The 16991-nt window shown below is 39.1% G+C and overlaps 1 protein-coding gene across 1 annotated transcript; it reads right to left on the minus strand.

Moving 5' to 3' along the window:
• Positions 1-9449: 9449 nt before the first annotated feature.
• On the minus strand, positions 9450-12400 carry LOC120949725 (zinc finger protein 771-like). The gene is made up of 3 exons (XM_040367207.2): positions 12187-12400; positions 10041-12121; positions 9450-9968 (listed from the first exon to the last, which is right to left on the minus strand). The coding sequence occupies exons 1-2, from the start codon at positions 12289-12291 to the stop codon at positions 10976-10978; spliced, it is 1251 nt and encodes a 416-aa protein (XP_040223141.2). The 5' UTR covers positions 12292-12400; the 3' UTR covers positions 9450-9968; positions 10041-10975.
• Between the last annotated feature and the right edge of the window lie 4591 nt (positions 12401-16991).

The following is a 16991-nucleotide window of genomic DNA, read 5'->3' on the forward strand; positions in this document are numbered from 1 at the left end:
TTGTACATTGCAACTCTTTGAGAACTGACCTGGCTGTACCACGGGATGTTGTGTTTCTTATTAGTCCGCATACACTAATAATGATTTGGAATCCTGGAATCTAGGTTATGCGGTTTTGGTCTTCTTCCAACAGGAAATATTTCATCTAATCCGGAAAATCAACTATTCCTTCTGGCCCTGTTTACTGCACCATTTTTACTAACACCTCTACCCCAACTGCTACAATGGAAGCTATTGCTGTTGCCGCTGCGATAAAAAAAAGTTTCTTATTTTTATAGGAACGTTTATGTGTATTTAAATATTTTATATTACAACTCTTTCGAGTTAGAAAACTGATAATGGAAGAAAACTGCTGCATCTTCCGAGCCATCAACATAATATCGGGGTCATGGGGATGGTGAATGATAAGTAATTGAGTCGAGATTAATAGTTTTTTGATTATTGATTTGCTTCCAGAACGTTGAGCAAAGCCTTCGGCTAATTGCCGAGGTGGAAAGACGGCCTGCTTTATGGCAAAAGCGGTCGGATTTTTACAAGAACGGTATTCGGCGAAGGGATGCGTGGACCGAGATTGGTGGACTCTTGGAACTCACCGTCGAAGAGGCCAGTTACCAGTGGAGGAAGCTGCTGACCAGCTACCTGTCATATAAGTCCAAGCTGCGTAAAAGTCAGCAAAGCGGAGCAGGTAATCATCAAATTTACAGGGTTTTCCATTCCAATTAACAACTGTCCACAGTCTGCTGGCAATCTTGGATTTGAAAAACATGATTGTCTACCACTTACGAACAAGTCAAGCCGTTTTTGGTACACTGTCCATTTCAATTTCACAATTGTCGTCTTCGAAAACACACGTCGGATGCGGCACGGTTTGTTTTGGGTTTGGCTGGAACGTGTATCACTTGTAGTTGGGACAGCTGAGCAAAATGGACATGTTAGGCATTTTATGTATACTTTAATCTTTCAACACAATGCAGAAATTTTGACATTTATCGGTGCTTTTACTTGTAGCCAGTGAAAAAAAAATACAACGTCCCAAAATAACCTAAAAACTGTAACGATCCAAGAATAACTAAAACCAAATGATAAAACTGCTTAACATGTCCAAATTGCTCAGCTTTCCCATATTCTGATATTCAATCAAGACCTGTTTACAACATGGTTCAATTCTTACAGACAAGTGATACACGTTCCAGCCAAACCCGGCCGCATCTGACGTGTGGTTTCGAAGACGACAATTGTGAAATTGAAATGGACAGTGTACCAAAAACGGCTTGACTTGTTTGTAAGTGGTAGACAATCGTGTTTTTCAAATCGAAAATTACTAGTAGACTGTGGACAGTTGTTAATTGGAATGGAAAACCCTGTAAAATAATATGAAACTGTTCAATGACAAAATTTTATCATTCGTAGCGGCTGAGGACGTTTTTCGGCCAAGATGGTTCGCCTTCGCCACGATGAAGTTCCTTGATGATACTATGAAGGATGCGCGCATCTCAATACGGTAAGTTGTTTTGTTATTTATCAGTAAATTTTATATTTCACTGCGAGTTAAGTGCGGTCCTGTGGCACAGCAACAACATGCCCGTCATGGGTTAAAGCCCTTATGGACCGTTCTAGTGATGGACGGGTCGACCCGAACCTATGGGGTCGGAGCCATCCAATGAGGATTTATTCCGACCCGAATGATCAGTATATGCGAGCAAGCATAAGCACCTCCGACCCGTTGGTGTAGCGAGATCGAGTCGGGTTTTTTTGCTGATTATATTGTCCCAATCTTCTACCTCTATCACAGTTTCCTCGTTTATAAATTCTGGTATATTGAATGCTTCCAGTTTTAGTCCTTTGTTCTTCTCGAAATTTATGTCCAGGTGCTTTTTTGCGTTTTCCTCATTACTATGGATAATGTTTTCTTCATTTGTATTTTCCTCTTTGTAGTTAATTTTTTCAACAATTTCCCACAGTTCTTTATTAGATGTATCTTCGTTTATTGTTTTTATTGTATTTTCTATGTATTTTCTTTTACTTTTACATATCTCTAGCTTCAATTTTGCTGATGTTTTGTTAGTTCGATTAAGGATTCAATGGTTCTATAATTGTTGAAGGATTTTCTTGCGTTCGTTTTCTGTTTCCATGCATTTTTTTATTTCTTTATTCCACCATGATTTTGGTTTGTGTTTCACCCTGTGTCGATTTTTTTAAATAATGGTTGTTTTGTTAGTTGTTTTATTTTTTGTGGTGTTTTGCTGTTTATTCGACTAATTTGCTCTAGAATTTTTGCTTTGTTGTATACCAGGGGTCTCCAAACTTTTCAATTCGCGGGCCGCATTGCTTTGTAAATAACGTTGTTGAGGGCTATTTTGACGTTACTTTTGGTAATGATAACGTTTAAATCACGTTTTCATATGAAAATACTTTATGAACATTTTAAAATTCTGCACTTTTCTTTTATAGTAACTTTATTGTTGGCTTGGTCTAGTAAAAATAAAAAGTGTGATGAAAACTGTAAAACTAATATGATATTTACATTATCCTTGGCAACATCACCGCGGGCCGCATTATAGGCTCTCGAGGGCCGCATGCGGCCCGCGGGCCGTAGTTTGGAGACCCCTGCTGTATACTATTGTTTTTCCATCTGTTGTGCTTTTGTTGAGGCTTATTTCTATTATTCGGTGCTGGCTATTTCCTATGTGTTGGTCTAAAATTGTTTTGTGTGTGTCGACATATATTTCTTGTGTTACAGGGTTTACCAAGTCACTTTGCGATGTGAGCTGCACAATTCATCTCATTTGAGACGTATTTCTATTCTGACGTGCTACTTCATTTGGCCCGAAATAATTTTCTATTCCGCCGCATTCATTTTCATCCATTATATGAAGTCTTTTCACAGGGGATGTTAGCTGGAGCCGTCCGCGATGTTTACATTTTTTTCAAAAATAAATTTTTGGGCTTTTAGTGCTGATTTGTGATACAACTATGTTGTTTAACAAAGAATAGAGGTTTATCTTGGCTCCGCTGTAGCATTCTAGCCGAAACATGGGTTATTCATTGAGTTATTAGCAGATTTGACTGAGCAGGTTCAACTTCGTTATTTGCTTTATCATTTCTTCAAATTCATATATCGTTGCTTTCGTTGAGGCATAAATGGAAGTTATATTAATGTTCAACTCGGTTAGTTTTATTCCTACTAACTGTATAAATTTGGAGCTCTGTAATTCTGGTATTCTTCTAAATTTTATTTTATTTTTAATAATAATGCATGATCCGCCATATCCATCCTCTCTATCTTGTCTTACTATATTGAATCTATTTAATCTTTTCCTTTTTCGTTATTCTTGAGCCATGTCTCTTGAAGACATGCTATTAAATAATTTCCTTTTATTAGGAATTCTCTAAGTTCATCCTTGCAATTTCTTAAACTTTGTACATTATTTTGGAAAATTTTTATATTTTCCATTTTTTTATTAATGATTTTTTTTTTTAATGTTTATTTGTCTGTTTGTTGGATATGTTGCTTTGTTTCTGATTTATTTTTATTTGGCGACCTGGGATGAGGACTGATTTCGTCGCTCATAAAACCTGCCATTTCCTCCTCGCTAGTATCGATTATTTTTATTTCAGTAATTTTGTTCTGATTCTTAATATTTTCTGTGTTATTTTTTCATTTTCTGATTCGTATTTTCTAAGTTATTTTTTTCTGTGTCGTTTAGATTATTTTGCTTGTCTGTGAATGTGGGAGTTATTTTCTGCATATTTATATTGTGTTCGTTTTCCATTGTTTTTGGTGGGGGTATATCTTTTTTTTTTCGGTTATTAATTATTTGTGCGAACGTTTTATTTATATAATTTCTGGGTACCGCTGGTACTTGCGCTCTTCTCATTTCTCTCGCTTCTCTCATTGTTATACTATTTTTTGTTTGTATTTTTTTAATTTCGACCTCGTCTAAATATACCGGGCAATTTTTGTCCAACGTGCTATGGTTTTCTCCACATTCCATGCACCGTTCGACTCCATTGCAGTTTTCGTGATATTCCTCGGCGCATTTTGCGCATTTCTTTGTTCCCCGGCAGTTCTCTTTTTTGTGTCCTAACCGGAGGCATGTCATACACCTCATCGGTTTCGGGTAGTATTGTTCTACCAACACATCGTAGTAATATCCAACGTTCACACGTCTCGGTATTACTGTTGTGTTGAACGTTAGTATCGCTGTTCTTGTGTTCACGTATTTGCCGTCCTTATCTTTTCGCTTGACGATGTAATCCTCCTTTACTTTGTCTTCTTTTAGTCCCTCTACTATCTCCTGTTCTGTCATCGCCATTACTGCATCACACCTTATTACACCTTTCGATGTATTGAGGGTTTCATGCTCGTAAACCTTTGTGTTGCCTATGTTTAGATTGTATTTCGCTAGTTTACTAGCCTGGCGTTTGCTTTTTACTAACACTAATAGACGACCGTCTCTTAGTGCCGTGACTTTTTTTGGTCGATCTCCTAATGCGGCTTCCAAACACTTCTGCACTAGGAATGGGCATTTGTCTTTTACTAGGTTTTCCTTTGTACCTTCGATGACCATAAAAACTTCCTCCTCTGTTAGTATGTCACACAAGTCTACTTTTTCTCCTCTAAACTTTCTTTTCTTTTGGATTTTTGGGGATATTACTGAGCCTAGTGGCTCGTAATATGAACCAAACGTCTCCCCCCCTCCGGGGGATCGGTCCCCCATCTTTTGTTCCTACACTCCTAGTTTCCTTTTTTTTGTACCTTACCTGCTTATTATTTTTTTATATATTTAATTTAATTAACTTTATACTTAGCCTTTATGTATGAAATTTGTGTTCGTTTTTGTTCTCTTGTCCGCTAGCACAACCGTTCACTTTGAACTCACACTTGCGAATGGGAATATACTTCAGTTGAATTCTTCCGTTCTGGATACATTCTCGTATGAAGTTGTATCTGATGTCTAAATGTTTCATCCGTTTTTGTTCGCGAGGCTCTTTGGCAATATACATACACGACTGGTTGTCTTCGTATATAATTAACGGACTATTCAAATGCACGCCAAATTCGGTAAGCAAATTTTCTAACCACATTGCTTCGCAGGATGATTGGCTTAACGCAACATATTCCGCTTCTGTTGATGACAATGCAATGGTTCCTTGCTTTCTTGTGGTCCATAGAACAGTGTTTCCAAAAATTTGAAATATATAGCCACTTGTGGAAAGACGACTTTCCATGTCGCTACCCCAATCTGCATCAGCAAATCCTACAATTGGTTCCTCTTGATTATGTCGATATTCTAGGAAATAATCCTTTGTGCCTTGTAAATACCTTAGTACACGTTTTAGATGTGTCCAGTGTTCATCTGTTGCACCACTCTCAAAACGACTAAGATAATTAACTGTAATACTAATGTCTGGACGAGACGTAATCATCAAATAGGTTAAACATCCTACAAGTTCACGGTACGGATGCTGTGTTGTTCCCTCCATGTTATGGTTGCGTGTTAACTTCAAATTAGTTTCTAGGGGTACTAACGATGGTTTGCAATCTTCCATACCAAATCTTTTAAACAAGTCCTTCACGTACTTTGATTGATTAATTTTTAACGTACCTTGAGCCATGTCGTAATCAATTTTCATTCTAAGGAAGTTGCTTATTTCTTGCATATCGTCCATTTCGAATTTCCTTTTTAATTGTTCCTTTACTAGTTGAATTTCTTCCAAAGAGTTTGATGCCAAAACTATATTAGCGACGTATAGGATTAGATACATCTCAGCTTTCGTAGATTTCCGAGTGTACAAACAACTGTCATATGCTGACCGTACAAATTCCAGTGTCAACATAGTTGTGGAACATTTCATTCCAGCTCCGCGGAGCCTGTTTTAAACCATACAATTTTCAGTTTACATTTGTTCAGTTTACATACCTTTACATACACTGTTTCTGAAAGATTTCCGTTCAGAAAGGCGGTCCGCACGTCCATCTGATGAAGATAGAACTTCTTCTGCACTGCTACTGCCAGTAGGGTCCTCACTGTTGTTATTCGGACTACTGGAGCATACGTTTCTTGATAGTCATATACTTGACGTCCAGAACATCCTTTAGCAACGAGCCGCGCCTTGTATCTGTTCACAGTACCATTCTCCGAGTATTTGATTTTGAATACCCATTTACAAGGAACTGCTCTCGCGCCAACAGGAAGTTCTACTAGATCCCATGTTTCATTTTTCTCGAGCGCTTGCATCTCCACATTGATCGCTTGTTTCCATTCAGGCCAATCGTCACGCTTCCGAAGTGCATCAATCGTATCGGGTAAATCTTCCACGTAATTTTCCGCGTTCAGTGGAAATGCGACACTAGCTTCATAATCACTAAAGCGCACAGGTGGTTTTCGAAGCCTTTCACTACGACGAACTGCTACTTCGTTATATTCTGTGTTTTCAATAACATCAGGCGTATCGTTCGAGTTTTCATGACATGTTTCTTCCATATTTCCAACAATGTCGACCGATCTGTTCGTAGTTCCAATATTTGTATTTTTCACGTTTTCAATGCCCTCAGTCGATGTGTTCAAATAATCGCCAAAATCTTCCACATGTTGAACAGTAAATTCAATATTACGATTTGTTTCACTAACCTGTTCTGGTAGCATCCTTTCTTGGTCAAAAGTGGATTCTTCCAAATGACGATTCGACATTAATTCTTCGATTACAACATCACGAGCAACGATAATCTTCCGATGTACAGGATCCCACACACGATAGCCATTGAATCCGTAGCCAACAAGAAATCCTACTTGACTCTTGACATCAAGCTTCGTTCGCTTCTCTTTCGGTATGTGACAAAATACCTTGCTTCCGAATATTCTGAAAAGAGACACATTTGGCTTGTGCCCGAACCACAATTCGTATGGAGTTTTGCTCATACTTAAAGATGAGGATGGACTTCGATTGATCAGATGTACTGCCGTCAAAACCGCTTCATTCCACATCGATCGTTTAAATTTCGAATCGTCCAAAATAGCTCGGGCACGTTCCATAATCGTTCTGTTCATGCGTTCAGCAACTCCGTTTTGCTGCGATGTTTATGGAACGGTTGGTTCCATTACAATGCCCTTTTCTTTACAAAAATGTGTAAAATTTGAGTTGATATATTCACGGCCATTATCGCATCTTACTCGGGATATTCGACGATCAAAGTGAGCTGCTGCCATCGCTGTGTACTTAACAAATGCGTTGAAAACTTCCGCCTTTGATTTCACCACGTACACTGCTGTAAAATGCGTATAATCATCAACAAAGGTAACGAACATCTTCTTACCATCCCAGGAAGCTGGTGTAAACGGCCCACAAACATCGGAATAGATCAATTCCAATGGTCGCGATGATCGAGGTCGAGGAACTGTTTCAAATGGTAGCCTTGTTTGTTTTCCCATCATACACGATTCACAGACTCCTGCGTGAGGTTTCACATTTCCACAGTTGTCGATTCCTTCAACCATTTCAGCTTGGATGAGCTTCACTAGACCCGTATTTCCAATATGACCATACCGACGATGCCATATTATCAGCAAATCTTGAGGATCAGTAACCATGGCAGATTCTAAACTTGGTGTTAAAATATCCAATTCATATAATCGACCTTTTCGACTTGCAGTGCACAAAACCTTAGATCCACGCATGATTTTTGCTCCACTTTCGCTGAATTTTACTTCCATTCCTCGTTCAACGACTCGTTTCACGGAGAACAAATTCGAAAAAAGTCCAGGTACATACAATACATCGTGTACTATATATGGCAACTGCTCGTCTTGAATTTTCACAAATATCTTCAAATCTCCAATTACATCACTGGTTAGCGATACTCCCGACTTGGCCACATTTATAACAATCGGTGAATTCAGTTTTCGAATATTCTGCAGATACTTTTTGTTGTTCACCATATGTTCCGATGCACCACTATCGAGTATCCATTGGAAATTTTCATCTAAATTCACATCACTAGTTATAAACGCCGTGTCGTCTTGGTTTTTCGCATAATGTGCCGTACTTTTCTTCTTCTGATTTTCCGCTTTTACGTGCCTTTCAATTCCTTTGTTTTCGGGACAATTTATACGCTTATGACCAGGTTTTCCACAAGCATGACATTTGAAAACGAATCTTCCAGTATTTCCAGGTTTTCCAACTCTTCCAGAAAAGGCTGTGCTGGTTTCGACTGTTTCCACGTTGAATTGTCGTTTAACGGCTTCATTCAGCAAACGTGCTTTAACAAATTCCATCGAGCACTGTTCAACCGGCAACGTTTCCAATACCGTAATCAGATGTTCAAATGATTTCGGCATCGATTGTAGCAAAAAGAATACTAATACCGACTTATCCAACTTGATGTTAGCTGATTCAAGTTCCCTGACGAGCTTTTCGAATGATAGAATATGTTCTTGCAATGTTCGCTTTTCATCGAACTTCATCATAGATAGCTGTTTCAGCAAGTAAAACACTCCGGAAATTCCTTTCTTCTCGAAATTTTCCTTTAACGTCAACCAAATTGCTCTTGGAGATGTTTTCCCTCGAATATATTCCGGTTGATTATCGGCTATTTTATGAATTAAAACCGATTTACATTTCGCATCTTGTTGCTTTCGTTTTAGCCGTTTTCCTTCATTTAGCGCTTCAATTTCTGCCGTACGATTCACTTGAAAAAAAAATCTTCTTCTTCCAGAATCTTTTCGATACAATGGAGTAACCCCAATTCTTCCAGGTATAATTCCATACGAAAACTCCAATTCGAAAAATTCGTTCCATCAAAAAGATACACGCGTTGCATTCGTTCTTCCTCCATGTTGGTTTTTCCAGAGTACTTCGATAATATCGACCGGAATGAACACGACCACGAATAATAAAATTATCTTCAATGAATACCTTTTATATCCGCGACACACTTGTTAGAGACGTGGAGAGCCCATAACCTAATGAGTTTAGAATGTGTCTCTGCAGTTTATTATACTAAACTACAACATAACTGAAGCTAGCTGCTTCTTTTATACCCGTCGTATATGATATGGTCTACTTTGTTTTTCCAACATTTTCACATTAATTCCTCATTATCTACGAGCCGCATGGACAATTTACGTGAGATTATAACTCTTACTCACATGATTTTAAATTTCGTGCCTAAACAAATCATCAAATCTTTTGTTAATATATCTCATTTTTTGGATAAAATCAATAGACACACAAAAATGCACATAATAACAAAGAAATCTGTTCTATTTGCCAAGCTTTGTGTGCGGAAACCAATGGTTAACGGTTTTAAAATGACGTAAAGTCCCTCAACTATGGCGACCCCCAAAGGCCCTTATCCACCATCTGATATTTTTAATCCACCTTGTTCCCACGCTTGGCCTCAGTTTGACAGTTGGTGCAAATGTTGCTTGTTCCGATATGACAATCAGTTTGAACCGAAGGGATTTTATTTAAAAAAATGATTCTTGCAAACTATAGCCCCAAATCTTCGATATCGGTGATTTCTTCTGTTTCCATTGGCTGATCCGTGGCGGACGTATTGGTGCCCACGCTTTTAACGGCAGACTCGACATAATAGTGCACATGTTTCACCACCCTTTCTCCGTTCGGTGCTCGCAGACGATCTCGGTTTTGATAGTACGGTAAATCCTCTGTATCGGTTTTCTTCTCGTAGTGGAAGCAAAAAGGTTTGCACTGTCTAGCATCCATATTTTGACCAGGCGGCAGGTTTGATTCGAAAGCCGCATCGTTCCCGCGCAGCTCGTGCAATATTTGTGCTAACAGAGATTGATAGTTGATCATAGCAGTCTGGTCTCCTCCCATTGGACATTCGATACCTGTCGGTGTAGAATTGGGAGGACGCGACAAAAACCAGTTCCGCCGATCGATTATGTTCCGCTGATCTTGCCAAGTGATGATGAATGTTTCATTTCCAATCACGAGTGGGACTTGTAGATGAAGGAAGGAAAAAAGGAAAATGAAACGCACTATTTGTTTGGATTTGACGTGTGTTTCCTTACAGTGCACTGGTTCGGCAAACATTTCGTACGATTTTTGTTCTGAGTTAATTAATATAGACTGTTGATTCATGATTTGTTTTGATTTTAATAAAATTATAATTATTCAATTTTTTTAGATTTATTTTCACGTGAAATTTGGATGCTTTCACCTCATCGGATCCTATGTTAAATAAGGAGTGAAACTTAATCCTATTGCTACTATGATGATGATGAAAGTTTTTTTTCCTATGACAGTAAAAATGTAGACTTTTTGCTAAAAAAAAATAAGATTTTTTTAGTTAGTTATGTTATGAACACACTGTTCAATAATTAGAACAAAGAGAGCGCTTCGATCCTATTTTATTGCACAGTCCAAAGCCTTATTTTTTCATCGTGCCTTCATTTTGCCTTCGTCTACCATTGGCGTCTGGCAGCAAGTGCCGCAAGTTGCTACTTATTTTGCGGAATTCCAGCTCGAACCAAGCACAAACGTGTTAAGTAATGTATGTAATGTTAATGTAACAGCGTTTCGTATTGTCCTAAACACAATAGAAATAGCAGTTCAATAGAAAAACATCCAGAATAGATTTATTTTTCGTCGGTTTCAGTGCATTTAAAAGTGTGAAATAATAGAACTTTGAGTTTTTGTAAATGTATAACATTTCGGAATTGAGCTTTTGAATAGGTTTAAATATCAGTATTTCTTGACATTATCATTTTCTGCTTAAAATACAACATACATTCATACTTTTAAGCGATACGGCAAACTTGTTCCTCCTGAATAATAGAAAAATATATGTATGCTGTTTTTTAAACAATAATGATGTAAACTAGACACACATAACATGAATATTGTGGTTGTATCCCTCTCAAACTTATGAAATACGTTGGCTGTTCCCTTAAGTGTGCAACAATTGGCAAACTACCCTACACAGTTAAATATATGTCCACTTATTCTAGTGTTTTTTAACCATGTGTCGCCTAAGCGAGGACGTTGCGGAAAACCTTGCCGTACAGCTCGTACATTCGTAGGGCCGTTCGCCAGTGTGCGTCCGGCGATGGATGGTCAGCTTGCCGCTCGAATAGAACCCTTTCCCGCAGTCACCGCACAGATACGGTCGTTCGTTGGTGTGGGAGCGCATATGAATCGTGCGAGAGTAGTACGTTCTGTACGATTTGTCGCACAGATTGCAAGCGTACGGCCGTTCGCCAGTGTGGAAGCGAATGTGATTCTTGAGATTGCCTACCTCCGCGAAGCCTTTGCCACACTTTGGACAGATAAATGGCTTCTCCCCGCTGTGTGTTCGCTCGTGCGCCATCTGATTGCCCAGCGTGTGGAATCGCCTCGGGCAGTACCGACAGCCGAACCGCCTTACGGCGGAATGGATGCGCACGTGCGATCGCAAACCTACGCGGTCTTTAAATGATTTGCCGCAACCTTCCTGCACACATTTGAATGGTTTCGCTTCCGATTTGTGTGACTCGGTATGTTCGATCTTGTCGGTCAGCAGGGTAAACTCTTTGAAACAGTACTCACACATCAGGCTATGCAGTTTCGGTAGAAGAGAAGAGGATTGACCCCTCTCTTGGGTGGCTGCAGTTATGGTTTGGTCGCCGATTTGTTCTTTAGCGGCATCGGTACCCACTTTGTCTTTTGGTGCATTGTCATTAGTTGCGCTTTCTATTACCCCGATTATATAATTTGCTAACGGTTGATCTTCCTCGTCTTGTAGCGGGTCAATGAGTTCTTCGCTAATTTCAACATCATCCTGTTGTATCGTTTCATTTTCTATGCATAATTCTATCTTGGGAAGCGGCGAAGGATCTGACATTTCCGGTGTAAGATTAGACGTGTTCGCCCTGCCATTGCTGCTATTGTTTTCTGTATTTTGATTTATAGTTGATTCCGGAACAGATTTATCATACGTTGTGTAAACATCCGTACAACTACTAATGACGCTCTGGTCTGCAGGAGCATGTGTCGTCTTTTTAGCCCGAGACGATAACCGTAGTGCCGTGTTCTGAATGCATCTCTGTTTGAAGCGATATGCTACCTTCAAATCATCATAGCACGGCACACACAGATGTTCTTCCGGTTGTACCTAGAATAGTAACAATGCGGTTTAGCGATGCACAACTTGTGCAAATGGTTCTCCTCACCCCGTACCTTTATGTCGGTAATTGAGTGAAACATCTCATCCAACCCATTTGGATGCTGATAAATAGCAATCATGCCATTATTTTTCACTCTACACGATACGCAGGTTTGCATTTTGCTGTACAATATGTACAATTATGTGAACGCTTTTGCAGGAAATACTGTGTTGAGGCAGATCATTTCCAAACACTCGGTGGAAAACAAATATCGTCCTGGCGCTGGGAGCTATAAACAAACAGCTGTCATTGAGTCCAAGCCCGGTGGTCAGTGTGACCAGATTATTTTGGCGGGTTTCGGTAGGAGCATCAAAACCCTACAAACAACGAGCGGGATATTTTATGTAAAAACCTTCTATGTGACCGGTGTGTGTAAAAACCTAGAGTTAAGCGGAGAATCGGTGTGAAATACACGGAGGCGAGAGCGCGTTTTGGTTTCGACACAGTTTTGGCACTAACACAGTTACACATGTGGAAATGTGTGCGTTTACTTTCCGCCAGTGCGCTCAGTTTGATCTGCTCGCAGCGCTGTGCTGATGTCGGTGTATCGCTTGCACTGCTGCACCGAAAGTTCCTCTGTGTGCTCTCGTTCTTGCTACCACACGAAATCGTCAGTACAGCTCAAGGATCGGCAGCGAGCGGCCGCACATGCGTCAGCCTAAGTCCTGGACGATTGGTGTTATGATTTTGTAAAGTGTTCAAGTGTTCAAGTGTTGTGCGAATTCAAATGAAGCTGCGCGAATGATACGTAATGCATGTTATGTACATCGCGCAGCTTCATTTCGTACCTTTTTACAGTAATCAACGTGTACAAAAGGATCTACGCAGATATTCGGCCATTTCAACGTTTGCATCGATGGAGTGATCAATTTTATTTTTGTCAAATATTGTGTATCAACTTACGTAAATGTGTGAAATCGTGTAAAGTTAAAATGTAAATGTTTCAATAAAGTGATAAAAAAAAATCTACGCTTGTTTGTGTTTTTGTTTAGCTTTAGATAACAAAAAAATACGCAGCGAGTGTGAGCGATCGCTGAACGAAAGAAACGCACACAGCGCAACACGAAAGAAAGAAACACAAGCACAAGTATTTTATATGGGAGCGGGAGCGAACCGTGGTACCCATTCCCGCCCCCTTTTTTAAGCCTAGGAAATCTTCCGTCGGCTTAACTCTAGGTTTTTACGCACACCATGATAAAAATTACCCGCTTTTTGTCCGTAGGGAAATTTATCGGTAGTATTCGGTAGTTTTCGATAGTTTTTGGCAGCTTGGGAAATTTGAAAACCAGTTAAGTGTATCAAGTGTTGAACAGAGAGAGAGGATTGAGATGCATATGTTCTTCTGATCGATGGTGAGTTCCTTTTCTCGGGGCTCTACGCGGCCACTTAGGATCGTGGTAGTGTTCCATCGTATGCGAGTTTATCGGATGTGTTGTTAACCGATTTTCGATGGACTATTTCGATTGGCAATTTCAATTGAAATAGACCTATTTAGCTACTTCGATAGAAATAGCGATTATTTAGATGAGTTTTATAGCTTAATTAGAAAACATACACTAAAACTTGAGATTGTTCCTACAAATCCTAAATAATTACATTGACCGATCAAATCTTTTTTTATTCTTCGTGCTTCAAAGTCACACTCGGTAGTTATCTGTCAAGTTTCATGTTAATTTTTTACAGCACGTTCGATTAAATCTGAAGAAACACAGACGTGGACCTTAGTTGTCAACTAAACTTCTTGTTCTGGTCGCTAGTGATATCGTACTAAGGAGGAGTTTCATGCATAAAATGTTTGGGGAAATGGTTTTATGATTTTTTGGTCAGTATTAAGAAAAAAACTTTTTTTTCGGTATGAAATATGAAAAATCGGTGTTTATTGAGAGCTCATCTGTGAATTAGTAGGCGATTCAAAAACCGGTAGGAATACAGATAAATCGGTATTTCTGGTCACTCTGTCGGCGATGGTGTAAGTTCTTCTTCTTCTTCTTCAGTTTGTCGAGGTCGTTTGACGGTTCGGAACTGAAATCCAGCTTCCTGGGCCCTTCAGTACTAGTCCGCTATTGTGTTAAACACAACCTCTGTTGTTTTTGGACGGCATCAAAGGCCATATGTCCTCTTTCTATATGTGATTTGTTTTCTGAAGTTTTGTGTGTGTTGTCAGTTTATGTTGTTAGGTTAAGTACTTCGTCGGTTTATTATGTCATGTAGTTTAAGCGAGACGTTTCAGAAGGATATTCGGTTAGTTTTTATAAATTTTATCACCATTTTCATTTTCTTTTTATCTTTCGTCTTCCAGGCCTTGATGAAGTTTTGTTCATTTATTTTTAACTGGTCTTCTCGTTCCATGTCGAGTTTGTGGCAATAGAAGACTCTGTGACTCGCTGTGTCCTCTACGTTACAAATTGCACATGTTCCTCTGTCTATGAGCTTCATTTTGTGTAGCCAGAAATTCCCATAATCATGGCCTGCTATTAATCTATTAAGTGTTTTGATGTCCTTTGCTGGGATTTTTAGTTTACAGGGTTTCCCACGATTTATTGGTTGGTTCCCACGATTTATTGGTGCGTTCCCACGATTTTTTGGTCATTTCCCATAATTTTTTGGTAGCAACCCACGATTTATTGGTCGGTTCCCAAATATTATTGGTCGGTTCCCAAATATTATTGGTCGTTTCCCAAATATTATTGGTCGGTATTATATTATATTATATTTGGGAACCGACCAATAATATTTGGGAAACGACCAATAATATTTGGGAACCGACCAATAATATTTGGGAACCGACCAATAAATCGTGGGTTGCTACCAAAAAATTATGGGAAATGACCAAAAAATCGTGGGAACGCACCAATAAATCGTGGGAACCAACCAATAAATCGTGGGAAACCCTGTATAGTGCCACATTTTATTTTCAATTGAGCTTTGGTATCTAGCAAATTTTTTCCCTTTGCTTCGGCATAGTTCAGTGTACCATGTATTAGTCTCGTGATTAGCTCTCTGTTGGAATAAATTAATAGCATCTTTTAATCTTAATTTGTTATTTATCACAGTTTGTTTACTAAGACTATCTTTGGCTAATTGGTCGGCAATTTCATTTCCAGCTATTCCGACATGGCTTGGGATCCATTGGATTATTGCTCGAGTGACTTCACAGTTATGTAGTATTCTCCCGAGGAGTTCGTCTACTCGGTTTTCTTCTTTGGCTGTATTTAGTGTTTGGCATGCTGATAGACTGTCTGTGTAAATGGCAATATTATTCCATCGTTTTTTCGTCGACATCTCGAGTGCCAGGTCTATTGCGTAGAGTTCTGTAGTGCTTATGGATGTTGGGTGTTGGAGTTTCTTTGATATTTTGAGTTCTTCAATCTGAGTTTTTACATAAATTCCTATGCCACAATTTTCATCTTTTTTGCTGCCGTCTGTATATATTTTTATGCCCTGATGTGAGTTGATGATTTGCATGCTTGTTTGGTAAAGGACTGTTATGTTTAAATTGTGTTTGTTGGTGTCAATGCCTGGGATGATCGTGTTAATATTGATGTTTTCGGAAGTGGATTTTGAGTGGTTGAAATCATACTTAGTTATGTTGTTGAAGATGAGTTTGTCAGTTATGTATGTTTTTTCTTGAGCGGTTAGATTTCTTGATGTGGTTGGGAGTGGCTGAGATGTTGTGGTGAAAAAGGAATGTGCTATTGCTTTGCATAGTTGTTTTTGCATAAGAAGTTTAGATCGTATGTGGAAGGGCATTTCTGCTGCTATGGCGTGGAGTGTGTTGATCGGAGTAGTTTTTGTGCAGCCTGTAATTTTCCTGAGTGACTGGTTAATTATTGTGCTCATGGTGTTGAGTTTGTTCTTGTTGGCATTGCTACTTAGAGTTATCCCGTATTCCAGGGTACCCCTCACAAGAGCTTGGTGTAGTTGTTTAGCTTTTTCTGGATTTATGTGGTTGGATTTGTTGCATACGGCTTTAATGAAATTCATTTTTTTCTGGGCTTTGTTGATTTGGTTGTTAATATGGGAGTGGAATTTTAATCTGTTGTCAATTTCTATGCCTAGGAAGTGGTGGGAGTTGACTTGTTCAAGGGGAGTTCCGTTTAGTGCTATTGTTGTGTGAGTGTAGTTTTTGGAAAATGTCATGAGTTTTGTTTTTGCTACGTTTATTTCAAGTTGAAGGGAAGATAGTGTGTTTGCCAATTGGTTCAGGGCCCGTTGTGTTTTTGTTTGAGCTGCTGGAGAGGTGATTGCACTTCCAATTAATGCGAAATCGTCTGCATATTGGATTATTTTTACATTATACCGGTTTAATTCGTGACATCCACTTGTATACAGGTTGAAAAGCAGTGGTGAAAGGACGTCCCCTTGGGGCAACCCGTTAGTTATCCTTCTCTTAATCGATTTACCTTCAGCAGCGATCTCTACCAGTCGGTTTGAGAGGAATCCTTCTATCCATCTGATATCTTCGTGTGGTATCATTTTTCCGGAGAGGATTTTTGTTAAAAGGCCAACATTCACACTATTGTAGGCGTTTTTAATGTCAATAAAAACTACTGTAGTGTGTTTGTTTTTTCTTATGTTATTTTTTAAAATGTTGGAGAGTGAATCAACTGCGGAGGTTGTGGGACGGTTTTTCCTAAATCCGAAGGATGTGCTGGGGAGGATGTCAAACTTATCTACGATGTGGTTAATGTTGTGTAAGATGGCCGTGTTTGCCACTTTCGTTATAGTAGGAAGCAAAGCTATGGGTCTGTGATTTGCTGCTAGACTGAGATCCTTGCCGGGTTTTCCAATTGCTACGATTTTTATTCTTCTGAGCTT

Source organism: Anopheles coluzzii, chromosome 2 (genome assembly GCF_943734685.1).
Source record: "Anopheles coluzzii chromosome 2, AcolN3, whole genome shotgun sequence".
Taxonomy (NCBI): Eukaryota; Metazoa; Arthropoda; class Insecta; order Diptera; family Culicidae; genus Anopheles; species Anopheles coluzzii.

Coding starts and splice junctions, on each gene's coding strand:
- LOC120949725 (XM_040367207.2), bottom strand. CDS start 12,291: ATGCAAACCTGCGTATCGTGTAGAGTGAAAAATAATGGCATGATTGCT. Junction 12,122..12,186: donor ACTCAATTACCGACATAAAG/GTACGGGGTGAG, acceptor TTACTATTCTAG/GTACAACCGGAAGAACATCT.